Below are 13572 nucleotides of genomic sequence, written 5' to 3' on the forward strand. Positions count from 1 at the left end.
CCCCGGCTCGATGCCGGCTGTCCTCACGCGATACTCGATGTGACAAACGGACCTGGTGAAACAAAACGTGCACGCTTTTGGGATGCGCTTAAGTGCGGCACTAGGCGAATCCGCTATAGGAACCATTCCACGTTTGGAGTGAATTCTGGCGTTTTACGCGCCAAAACCACAATTTGATTATGAGGCACGCCGTAGTGGAGATGGGGGAGGAGGGGGGGGGGGAACTCCGGCTTAATTTATACCACCAAGGGATCTTTAACGTGCCCCCAATGCACGAAGCATGGATGGTGTTATTTTCTTTTTCGTTTTCGTTTCCTTTTCATTTAGACCCCATCGAAATGCGGCCGCTGCGGCCGGGATCTAATCCCGCGACCTCGTGCTTAACAGCGCAACACCATAGCCGCTAAGCCACCGCGGCGGGTCATTCCACGTTTCTGTGTACCCTCGATCGAAAGGCGCCTATATATCAGGCGGCTTCCCCGTATTAGCGCTCCTGTTGGTAAGAGCCTCCAGCTCGTTATTAGGTAAGGGAGTCTCTTGCCGGGGAAGTTGGTGCGCATAGTATAACGGCGCTGAACGAGCGAAAAGACGCAAAGCAAAAAGAGGACGTAACGTATGGGAGACAAAGGAGCGCGTGTCCTGCGCACGACTTCACCGTAAGTTACGCCTTTTCCGCGATTCCAGCAAAGTTACACTGCGTTTATTTGGTAGTATGAGCATGCAGCCACACTGCTGGCGGTCGTGGGGTCTGGCCGACTCGCGCGCGGTAATCCCAAAGCATCGGTTTCCCCTTCAGAGAGCGCTGGACTGGCGACGTATACAAACCGCACGCCGCAGCAACAGAAGCGCAAGAAATGGCGGCGGCTTAAATCGCCAGGCAGCGCGACGTAGCTGCATTAACTGCACGGACGTGACCATAGCTCCGCCAAAATTATAGGAGGCGTCTAATCCGCTCTGAGCCCTTCTTGCGTCGTGCCGAGCTTCCGCTGTCCATCGGCAAACCGGGCACGGAGATTGGGCGCGCACGCAATCAATGCCCCGGAAGAACTTCAGTTTGGCCTAGTTGATGTTTACTGTATATCATATTGACCGCAAACGAAGACGGGGACAGCTGGAGAAAACTCTTGTTTGACCCACCGTGGTTGCTCAGTGGCTATGGTGTTGGGCTGCTGAGCACGAAGTCACGGGATCGAATCCTGGCCACGGCGGCCGCATTCCGATGGGGGCGAAATGCGAAAACACCCGTGTACTTAGATTTAGGTGCAGGTTAAAGAACTCCAGGTGGTCCAAATTTCCGGAGTCCTCCACTACGACGTGCCTCATAATCGGAAAGTGGTTTTGGCACGTAAAACCCAATAATTTAACTCTTGTTTGATGCGTTCTGCGCATGTTCTATTTGCCTATATATGTCCACGGGTTGCCGTGAATAAACCAGTTACCGCCCGGGTTGTTTTTGTGCTCTCTTCCGCTTTCCCCGTCTTTATTTGCGGCCAATATGGTATGCAATCAATGCCGTTGCGATTACGCGGTATACGCGTTCCCGACGTCTTACTTTTGTCGCGGCATCGCAACCACTGTTAGGCGCCGCGCCATTGCCACATACTGAGCATCCATGAGATCCGTACCTAACTTACAATCTATACGTCCCGACGGCAGTAGTTCGATGACACGTTTCATTTGTCGCTGCTTAAGAAACGTCAGATGCAGGAAAGCTGCGCGTCGTTTCGAAACACCTCGCATCCACGGAGCGCCCGAGATTTCTGACTGTGACGTCACCTAGGGCCAGGCCAACGGAGCGCTGAACACCCTGGCTTCGTAAACAATACGCATGTTGCATGTTGATTGACGTTCTAATATACGTACTGATTTTGTAATTGAGGATGCGAGCCGCATATACTTGGCTATTTGCGCCGAAATTTCCGATCCGCCCCTACCCGTGGGAAACATGTACTCTATAAATCCCTGGCGATAACCAAGCTCGAACATGTCAGTTCTCTCTGGGAACCATCCACTGCTACCTCATCGCGTGCTCTCGAAAGTGTCCAAAACCGTGCCGCCCATTTTTGCTGCATCCAACTACTCACGTGAAGCCAGTGTATCTATTATAATATCAATGCTTGCTCTTCCTATAGTCTCGAATCGCGCCGCATGCTCCCTCGTCTGCGTTTGTTCCATGAGATCTATTTCACTGACCCCTCCCTCAAAGAAGAGCTTCTTCTGCCTCCCACCTACATGTATTCTCGCAGTGACAACGAATTCAAAGTAGGTGTTCCCACATGCCGTACCAATCCTTTTTTTTTAATTCCATTATACCACGCACATACAACGAATGGAATCAACGCCTTCTTCTACTGCAGCAATTACTGATGCTACCGGTTTCAAGCAGGCCACGTTTGAAGATTTTTGTGTATAAAGAATACCCCCTCCTCTATGTAAAACCTTCGGGCCTTTAGAGTACTGAAATAAATAAATAAATAAATAAATAAATAAATAAATAAATAAATAAATAAATAAATAAATAAATAAATAAATAAATAAATAAATAAATAAATAGAATTATTCCATTGGGCGTCCCTCCTCTCTGGTGCTGCTTCTCGGCGCCGCGTAAGAAGCGTGTACGCGCACGACGTTAATATGGTCTGCCGGCGCTTCGAGTTGCCAATGGCCACTTACCCACTCCCTGAGAAATGTTTCGATAAGCAAATATAACCGACCGGTACAGCGGAACGAAGTTTTTCATTTGTCTCTTCTTAACTATGCCCCTTAATGCGTAGGCTCCCTCCAAAAATAACCTTTCCTCCGTTATCGCTATCAGTCCACATGGACCAGCTTCTCAATAGACAAGGCACATCCAGCGTCTTTGGTGCTTTGGTGAGCACACGTCCGAGGCGCGCTCTAGCGCTTCTCCCCAGCACTTTACTGGGTGCAACTATGGACCGTTACGGCCAGTTAGTTATATAGAGAATATATACGTGCCTGAAATTACCGTGCACACAGAACGCGCACGGCGACTCGGCAGGTATAGTCCTGGAAAAGGCGGAGAAAAGGTCACTTACAGTTGGTGACGGCTCCACCACAGCCGTCGGGTGTCCCCGCAGCTGCATCGGTAAGAGAAGACAGCCAGCGTCGAATCAGTCACACGTGCAGAAAAACCTAAACGCGTAGCGCGAGAGGCTGAACGATCGGAAGCACTTCCAGATACGGGCCAACTGGCTGAGCGTATTTATTACTGTCATAAAAACGCAAACAACAACAACAACAACAACAACAACAACAACAACAACAACAACAACGACGACGACGACGACGACGACGACAACAACAACAACAACAACAACAATAATAATAATAATAATAATAATAATAATAATAATAATAATAATAATAATAATAATAATAATAATAATAATAATAATGAAGAAGAAGAAGAACACGTAAATGCACAGAGTGAGCATTTGTGTCGTGCACATATCACTGTGTTCATTTATGCGCGATGTATGCTTATTCGTTTTTTTTTATTCCTAATGACAACCATTAGGAGAGGCTGAAACGTCACTCGAGATGCGACTAAACACGCATTACTGCGCTGTCTCAAAAATAAATAGGCGCCACCAAGTCGACGTTTGTTGACAGTACGGTGATGCGTATTCACTCTGAGCATGACAAGAGGCATCGACCGCGGGTGGCTGCATTGTGCCGTGACAAAGGGCACCGGCCAGTCAGGTTGACGTTCCAGCGGCACACAAACATCTTGCGTGCAAAAAAAAAATTTAAAAATATGAAAGATAAATAAATAAACACGTCTCACTCCAACTGGCTAAAAGCAACCGAATTATGATCGCGTGCGGTAGAGCTGCCATAAATTCAAACACCTACGAGTGAGAATGTCACGAAGTGCCAAACGTTTCAGCCATCATTAACGTAATCATACGGTCATACTATTTATTAAATGAAAATAAACATACAGTTCAAAATCAGCAAGCTTTGGCGCCGTGTCAGCCACGTATTTAGATTTCTTAGTATTTTTAAAACATTTGTGTTTGGAAGATTACGTATGCGCTTACACTGCTTCCTCCGCCTGAAGAGTCGCGCGAGGGAAAGGGAGGTACGAGTTAAATGAAAATTTCATTAGAACTGCCTCCCGGCCCTGTCTCGAACAACAAATAACCATCCACCAAGTTGCGGACAGCCATGTATATGTGGCAGTACAAAAAAAAAAAGAAAACTTGAAGGAGAAGGACCCCGCCGGGCGACCGTATATGTACCACCGCATTTGCACGAATATAACGCAATTTTCCTTTCATTCGTTTTAGATTTCTGGCCTCAGAACGAACCTCGCGTTATATTCAGATTCGTGAAACGAATATAATGCGGCCTCTTTTTTTTTTCGCCTGCTCGTCGTGCTTTCCCGTGTCTGCTGCCACTTTGCGCAAAAGCAGCGAGCTGGGAGTTACCACTGTGCACTTCAAGCAGTCTTTCTTCTCGCGACTTCGAACGCAGTTGATGACGCATCAGTGTGGTTACGGCGTACTAATCTCAACCTTGAGCAAAGACGATCGGCGGCTCTCTTGCGCAGGCACGTCAAGCGAGCGGCCTTCGAAGTCGCGCGGTCGTTCACTGCCCTATCCGTGGAAGGCTGTGCCAAGTTCGATTGAGTCGCGGCCATTTCTGAAATGCTGTTTGTCCAGTAATCTTGGTGGTTGTCACAGCGGACGACGCCGTTCTCGACGACAGTGACAAATACGTCAGCACTCTTTTGTTCACTTTATTTTTTTTTGGGGGGGGGGTTCTCACTTTGTTTTTTTTTTTTCATTACTGCGAAGGCCAGTTCGCAGGAACGATCAACAAAGCCCTGCGAGCACTCGCTTTGATGCGTCGTTTCTTGTTTCCTTGCGGCATCACTTCGCGTTATAACCATAATATTCCGTTGCTCTTATTCTGAGCGAACGAAACTCCCCTGTCGCGTTATATTCGTGGCCGCGTTATTTAAGTGCAAATACGGTAGTTACCGACACATTAAAGATTCGTTTGAGAATTCGTCTTTGGCGTCGTTGAGTAACAACGCCTTGTGTATGCTATTATTCGAGGCCCATCAGCATCAACCACCAACAGACCCATCTCTGCCGCAGTGGTTGGTTCTTTGTGCTCAAGCTCCTTGCCAACCCGCGGGCAGAGTTTCGTGCGTGCGTAGTGCGCATAATACGTACGCAGGTGCGGACGCTGTGCCTCAAGAACTGCTTTCCCTTGATGAAGTCCATGTAGTCGTTGAAGAACACCAGCGGCCCGCACATCAGCGTGTGGTAGTGCAGGACGTAGCTGTAGAACTCCAGCGGGCTCGGCATCCGGCTGCGATGCGGAGGACGAAGTCAGACGCGCGCGAACGGAACCAACCAAACAATGCAAAGCATTTCGCCATGCCTCAATGGAGTCACTCGCATTCTCTCTATAAGCCGCGCTCATGGTAACCCGCCGCATGCCCCCCCCCCCCCCCCCCCCCCCGTCACACGCTTACGTTGCCTCTGACAGTGCAACACACGCTGTTTCACAATAACTCGGCACAGCAAAGAACGGGCTATACGTTTGGTGTCTGCGAAACCCGAGCGTGATCACGCGAATACAGGCGTCTGTATACGGAGAACATACCACCGCGTCACACCGCTCTGCCTGCTGTACCGTGCGCGAAAGGACGGATGGCATTCACTCCGCTGCCACGTTACGGCGAAACGTGGCACAGTTTCGGTCAACAGGGATGTTCATTTTAAACGCACCGCTGTCGGTACGCAGCAGTGCACGAACGTGCACCTAATTATCGCGCATTAGGTTTATTATTGCGATAGCAGTTATATGGACACTCCGGGCGCATTTCTGCATTCGGCGTCGCCGTGCGGTTCCCGATAAAGTCCAAGGGCGAGAAAATCGGCGCCGCGCGCCGTGTGCTGTATGTGCGAGTGAAAGGGTGAGCCGGCGATGGCGACCCAATCTCGCTTACGCAAGGGAGGAAAGCGGAGAGGGATCGCGCCTTCTTCCGTCGCGCGCGAGGCCCCGGGGGGACGGTAGAGGGAGAGGAGGGAGCGCGTTCAACTCCGGGCCGCTGTAGCTTGAAAGACATCTGCGACGGGGACAGAGTCCGCCACGCTGTGCTTTTGCAGCTTAGTTCGCGTTGATGCGAGACACAGCACGAAGGTCAATTCGCTCGCTGCTGCTTCCGCGCTTCTTCACTCCAGCGTTTTGACAGCGAGTTTCCGCGGTCATCGAGTTAGATGTGTTCACGTTTGCTTGTGTGCGCGTGATACCGTGCTCGTTAATTTTGTTAGTATGTCTAGGCTTATAAGTTTTTTTACGGACGATAAAACTACTATCCTTGCTCCCTATCGCTAGTTGTCCACAAATTTGCTAACGCAACCGATGCTTCGAATTTCGGGCGAAACTGCGACTCTCTTATGTAACCTTTCCGCTTGCAATCTGATCGGAAGCACCACACGTTTGGCAGCGCACTTTCAATGTGAAATATCGATTAAATCTGCATGTCCAGTGCCATTAAATGAGGCGAAGAAGGCGGTGTAATGAGACCGCGGGTGGGAATAGCGGAGCAGTATATCTATGCCCAAGAGTACCACATATACAATGAGAACATTAACAAATTCAAACGGTCTGAGCTGCATTGAGTACCATGGCAGCTCTTGGGGGAGGGAGACGGACTGATAAATAAAAGCAGGCCAATAACAATCAAAGCAATTGCGACAAACGGCGAACAGTGGCAAAAGACAAGACCAAGATCCAAACCGCAATTTGATCCAACGATGACTACAGTGCATATCGGCCTTTAACGATTATGTGCATCGCTAAAAGCACGAAGGAGCACCCACGACTTGCATGCTTCCATTATCTTTACGGGTTCCCCCGTGCGTTCATGGTCCGGCAGGTAAACTAGTTTCATCGAGGTGCGCTACCTAGCCAAGCGTCGAGCCGTTCTAGCAGAGCGTACTTACGTGCAAAGTACAAGTATTTATTGCGATACTACTACGCCGAAGAGCAGCGGCGCAGAAATTGCGTCGCATCTTATCCGCCGCTGTCACATCAAATAGCTGTACATGACAAATCTAACTGCGTTTCGCGCACAGCTCGGTGTACGTGAATGTTTTGTGCACACTAAGCTCATGTTACCTTGTTACGTTCTTTCTTTGGCGTTTGCGTGAAAAGAAAAAAAAACAAAGAAAAAGAAGCCTTAGCAAGTAGAAGAAAGAACAGCCAGGCTATAGTTTCTTCACTCAATGTACTTTCACAAGATTCGAATTTCGCCAGAAAAACACATTGGCAAGGACACCAATTACAACACCCCCTCACAAGAACACCGAAAGTGCCAGGCTTGTTTTCGCACAGAAAAACCTGGCACAAGCATTGCATTTTGCTAAGCTGATTTTCAATCATGTCGCGGATTTCCCCTGTATCCATTGGGGTGGTCGTTCTGAACCGCCGACCGGCTTGGTAAACTTGGCCGACACGGTGATCTTGTGGGCAGGAGTACCGAAAGTTTTTCAGTTTCTTTCCTTCTTTAACCTTGTCACATTCCTCCACTATTTTCATTTGAAGACATTGGTGTCAGAGGTACGGGGACATTCCGTGCTTTACTTCCAAGCGCTTCAAATCTCTGAGGCCGTTCCAGCAAACGCTGCAAAAGCATATCACATTCGTAAAAAAATAGAAAATTGTGCTAATATACCATGTACTCAATTACTAAATTATGAATAAAACTGCACCCATTATTGTTGTCGCTTTATTGGCACCCAAAAATTATTTTGCTCGTTATTTTTTTTTCACGAAATAAGGCTCCTTGCACAAATTAAATCTGCCATAAGAAATTTAGAAGTAAACGCCAGAGATGCGTTAGCATTACGGCGCACCTCTCTAAGGTCCTGGATCCGTGATATATCAACCGCGTTCACCACATTGCAAAGTGTTGTTCAGGAGCGCCCTCGACGCACGCCCTGCCTCTTAAAGGAGCGAAGTGCAGCTGACGGTGGTTTGCACTACACGTACACGCACACACGCACACGCACAAGTACGTACGTACACCCGTGAGCAAAAGTATACGGACCAGGGATTGCGCGATAAAACTCGTTTTCTGCTCCGTCAGTTGATTAAACTTGAAATTCGAGACTGCATTCCAAACTTGGCATAACGAATTTTCTTTTGCACTCATCAGTTTCCATTTATGCATGTTAATTACGAAGAAATTCTGTTTTTTTTTTCGGCGACCCTCTGGTCCGTATACTTTTGCTCACGGTTGTACACACATACGTACACTCTAGACCTCCACCATGTGATCGGCTTTCCACACTTCACACACATACACTTTTGTTTTCCGCTGACACTCTATATATAATGCTACCCGCCGTGGTTGCTCAGTGGCTAGGGTGTTAGGCTGCTGAGCACGAGGCCGCGGGATCGAATACCGGCCACGGCGGCCGCATTTTCATGGGGGCGAAATGCGAAAACACCCGTGTACTTAGATGTTAAACAACCCCAGGTGGTCGAAATTTCCGGAGTCCTCCACTACGGCGTGCCTCATAATCAGGAAGTGGTTTTGGCACGTAAAACCCCATAATTTTTTTTTCTATATATAATGCTGACGCATTAAAATTGTGACCCTCAAAGGGTTAGAAAATAACTATGTATTTGTTCAAAAGACAAGGGGCCAAGTTCACGAAGCGTTTTGTCCATATACGTGCCGTTTGCTATTGGTCTGTCGCCTTCACCAGTGACACATGTCGCATATTACCATTAGCTCTTACGAATAGTTACAGTGTAAGAACATCTTTGGGAATACGAGCCAATGAGTATTCAGCGTCATTTCAAGGCACCAACTACGTTTAGCGCTGTAAATTTATACGTATACGGGGGGAATTTTAAGAAAAAAATCACCTGTGGTAGATAGCACAATTGCAGTCCACTAAGCTGAATTACTCGAAGCGGCGAGCATTACTTGCACGGGAAATCAGCATGTCATATTAACAAAATTTAACTAACTTTTTTAATAATTTACTGCACATGTTGTTGAAAGGTATACATATATGAAAACCCGTGAGATCTTTAGAAGTCGTTTTATGTGGATGTATGCCTTGCAACGATATGTGCAGCAAATAAGTAAAAGGTTAAAAAGGTTAGTTAAATTTTATTAATATGCACGTTGATTTGTCGTGCAAGTATATATATATATATATATATATATATATATATATATATATATATATATATATATATATATATATATATATATATATATATATATATATATATATATATGCATGCGCTGTGAAACTTGCGGTAAAATGCACTACTGTTCCATTTACTTTTTAACAAACCGCCATTTTATGCATTGCAACAAGAATGTAACTGCAACGCCCATGTATTTCACCCCACTTTTCGGGAATAAGTATTTCGAAGGTGTTGTCATCCTGAAAATTCGTTTCACGTGGACACACCTTGAAAAGTAATCGGCTGCAATTCATAAACTGCAATACGGTTTGTGCCGTAAGGTCATCAATAAAGAAGTATGTTAGTGATTTCATTAATTAGTCTATTATGCATTTCCCTTTCTCGTGCACGTCCGCCTTCTTTAGTATAGTCCAGCTAATTAAATGACTGGAACTTGTGCCACCTGAGACCTATTTCAATATACCGTACGATCATTCTGAAACATTACTTGAATAAAACGCACGGTGTACACCTAGATATATTCCTGTCTATCTTAATTTATTACCGCACCGGCAAACACGTTAGCGCGCGAGCAAACGAAACCGACGAAGTCACCACCAATTCTCGCGTAAATACAGTTAGGTCACGCCTTGCTTCGTTTATTTCCTGTTCGCCTAGCGTGCCGAAACGGTCTGGCGACGTTTTGGTCTGGCCCGTCTTTCCGTAAACAAAATCTAGGGCACCCGCTGCAGCAATCGATTCGCTCGAAATAACCGCGTAGCATGTTATCGTGGAGGATACTATGCTACGCCTCTTAGTATATACGATAACGTGCTGCCCGGTTATATATATATATATATATATATATATATATATATATATATATTAATCAGAAAAAAGCAGTTCTGGGTCCGGGTAAATATTCACAGTGAAGTAGACGCGCGTATGAAGCGGTTTATGACGTTTCGGCCGGGGTCCGGCCTTCATCAGAAAGGCCGGACTGAAGGCCGAACCCCGCCGAAACGTCATAAACCGCTTCATACGCGCGTCTACTTCACTGTCAATATATATATATATATATATATATATATATATATATATATATATATATATATATATATAAACGAGAAGAAAGGGGGTTAACCGAGGGACCCGATATTTGTGTGTGTATATATATATATATATATATATATATATATATATATATATATATATATATACAGACGAAACGAAAGCGTATAGGCGTCCGCACGTTCTTTTTATTTGTTATAAGCGCCACGCGGGTTTCAATAAGGCAATCCAACTTTCGCAACAGTGCGCAATAACGTCCAGCTGTTGCCATCATATTCAAGCGCGTTTTATCATTAGCATCAAAAATGCGGAACGGTTCCGTTTGAAACAACTTTGCCGACGCGCGAGTAATGAGCGAGACGAGTTTCGCCAGACGGTTAAACGATTCGCCGAAAGGAAAAGTCGGCACCGATCGTTAACTAACACACAAGGCATGTCTCGGCGATGCAAGCTTTTCCGTTGACGCTCATTTTTAATCCAGCGTTCCCATCTTCACGGCCAAAAAAAAAAAGAAAATGAAACACATCAGCGTACCGAAATACCGAGTGGCACAAGTCTCTCCCGAAGGCGACGTTAGAGCGCGAACTCTCGCCCGAGTCGCAGCTCCGAGCACGCGATCCCCCGAATTAATGAGGAGCACGTGCGGTGGCCAAGGACGGAGCGGAATATCCCGCGGGCGCGCAAAACACGCACTGTCTCGCTCGATGCATACTCTTAACCATTCGAAAGAAGTAAAATAGCAATCAGCGGTCTGTGTTCCCGGGCGGCTTTCCCCCTCGATGTCTAACGGAGACCAGCGCAGAATCAATTTGGCAGTCTGACCAGAACTGGCGTCTTCGGCACGACATAGTTAATAGAGAAAGAAAAAAAGAGGGAAGGTTGTTTTATTTCGTGCAGCGCCTGGCAACACTTGGCAACACTTGTCTGAAACTTGGGGGCGATGCGCTTCGAGCTACGGCGTCGGCTGAGCACAGAAGCCCCCAGCCAGTTCAACGCGCCTTCCTTCCTTGCACAACCACGCTTGTTCCTTACTTATCTGAGTTCGATCTCGAGCGGTCGTACCGTCTGAACATGCGCTGCCGGAGTAGGCTGTAGAGCAGTTGTAGGCTGCGGCGGCCGTCGCCACGCCCCTCGCTGTGAGACGGGTGAGGTTAGTTACTATAAGGTGGCGATAAGAAATGCCCAACCTTAGCAGCCAGCTGATCGCTTGAACCACGTGGCCGGAAATATCTGCTTCGGGCGCCAATTATGTCTGTAGATTGAAGATGGAGCGTCGTCGCATATCTTGCAGCACCTCGCGAAAAGCGCATACAGTTGCAGAATGGATTGAGAATCTTTTTTCAATTCTTCAGTGAGTTTCGTCAAGTCACAGAATGCAGACTCCATGCGAGAAGTCTCCGCAAGAACGTCAAGTATGAGATAGTCGACTCTTTCGTGTCCAGTGTATTGGGGAAGCACCTACACGGCGCATTGAAAAATATTCCCCACATAAGACACTGTGACAAACAATGAAAGAAGTTAATCCGCTACACGACACAGTGACACTGAAAGCAAACATTGAGTCGCCTATCTGCCAGTTCGCTTTGCGAAAACGCCTTACGCATAATATTTATTACTCACACTTTCAGCACAGGTCCAGTCAAAAGTGCTTCAAATATGTATGCGACACGTTTTAAATATCACTGCTTTCACCAGTATTCTCGCTTTCCACGGCGACAGCGTTTCCATGGGGGTGAAATGCAGAAACCTCCGTGTACCGTGCATTAGGTGCGCATTAAGGAACCCCGGGCGGCCGATGTAATTCCGAGTCCCCGACTACGACGTGTCTCATAATCATATTGCTGTTCTGACATGTAAAATCCTACTTTTTTTTTTCAAGGGCTGTCTTGCATGGCGTTTACAAGTGAGCGAGCAGCGCTTCAAGGGGTATGTAGAATTGCCTAGAACATAGGAGCAAACTTCAGTCATCCTTCAGTCATCCGATAATTAAATTTTTGAAAGGGGGGGGGGGGGGGTCACGTTCCAAGGCCACGATATGACTTATGAGGCGGGACTGAAAACTAATTTTGGCCAACGGAAGCTGTTTAACGTGCACCGCAATATAAATACACGAGCGCTTTCTTTTTTTCTGCATTTCGCCTCCATAGAAATGCTGCCGCCGCGGCCTGGATAGAGCACGTGACCATGTGCTTATCAGGGCAAAGCTACCGCGGTGGGTTGTCTGCACGCTGGACCATCTGTGGAGAACATGATTATCTACAAATTACGACGCTTTCTCGAGCCCAACAACAAAACGAAATCTAGGCCATGACGGTTAGCAAATCCAAATAAACGGTGTTTCCATTAAGCACCTTCCCTCTCCCCCTTTTCGTTATCAGCCAATTAGACATTTTCGAGCCGTCTTTATAGCGGCCGACGAGTTTCGTTTCACCGCCTACGTGTGGCGCGTCAGTCGTAAGCAGCACTCTTCGGTCGGTTCGCGTTCGCCTCGAATTCCGTTCGCAGCCACAACGGATTAAAAAAAAAGAAGAAGAAAACGAGAGCCCGTTCAACGCACTGCTATAGATCCGCTGTCAGTGTACAAGCCAACGGCGGCGCCAGAGCACGTGAACTGCACGCCAGACGAAAACAGCAAATTATGAACGCGCGCTATTTACGGCACAAGGAAAGAGAGAGATATAGAGAGACGCCACTAGCATGCGCGGCGGCTGGGCCGTAAACATTTCAGGAACACGGCGGTCTGTCGAGCCTGCAATAGAAGTGCGTTTATCCCTCACACAACTTACAGCCGCGGCGCACCCTATAGCTTAACCCAGACGTTCAAGAAACGGCTGGTAAAAGTCATCATCATCATTATTATTATTATTATTATTATTATTATTATTATTATTATTATTATTATTATTATTATTATTATTATTATTATTATTATTATTATTTGCGACCTCGGCAAAGCTTTTGCCGTCGTCAGCCACTCACTGCTGGTTAAGCTTGCGCACTTTGGTGCTATACTCTCCTGTCGTCCATCTCTTGCACGACTATGTTCTTGATGTCATGTTATGGTAATGCCAAATGGCTAAACGTCATTTTTGTACGAGGAAATTAGCGGCGTCCCTCAAGGATCAGTATTGAGACCACTCCTTCTCATACTTTTTTTTTTGCGACGTTTCTTCCGCTATTCGGCATTCCTCTTCCCTTCAATATGCCGACGACATCAATACTATTAAGGAAATCCACGCTGTTGACGACTGTGGCAATCATGAAGTCCGACCGGTCTTTCTTGTTCTTTCTATTTTTTCTGAATGG

The 13572-nt window shown here is 46.8% G+C and overlaps 1 protein-coding gene across 1 annotated transcript in view; it reads right to left on the bottom strand.

Annotated features, from left to right (window-relative positions):
- Nucleotides 1-13572, bottom strand: part of LOC139057443 (lysophospholipid acyltransferase 6-like) — a 68809-nt gene that overhangs the window by 22646 nt on the left and 32591 nt on the right. The window contains exons 6-7 of the mRNA XM_070535730.1: nucleotides 5208-5346; nucleotides 3057-3098 (exon numbers count right to left, since the gene is read on the bottom strand). Coding sequence (XP_070391831.1) covers nucleotides 3057-3098; nucleotides 5208-5346 — 181 coding nt within the window. The remainder of the gene's footprint in view (nucleotides 1-3056; nucleotides 3099-5207; nucleotides 5347-13572) is intronic.

This window comes from Dermacentor albipictus, chromosome 3, assembly GCF_038994185.2.
Source record: "Dermacentor albipictus isolate Rhodes 1998 colony chromosome 3, USDA_Dalb.pri_finalv2, whole genome shotgun sequence".
Taxonomy (NCBI): domain Eukaryota; kingdom Metazoa; phylum Arthropoda; class Arachnida; order Ixodida; family Ixodidae; genus Dermacentor; species Dermacentor albipictus.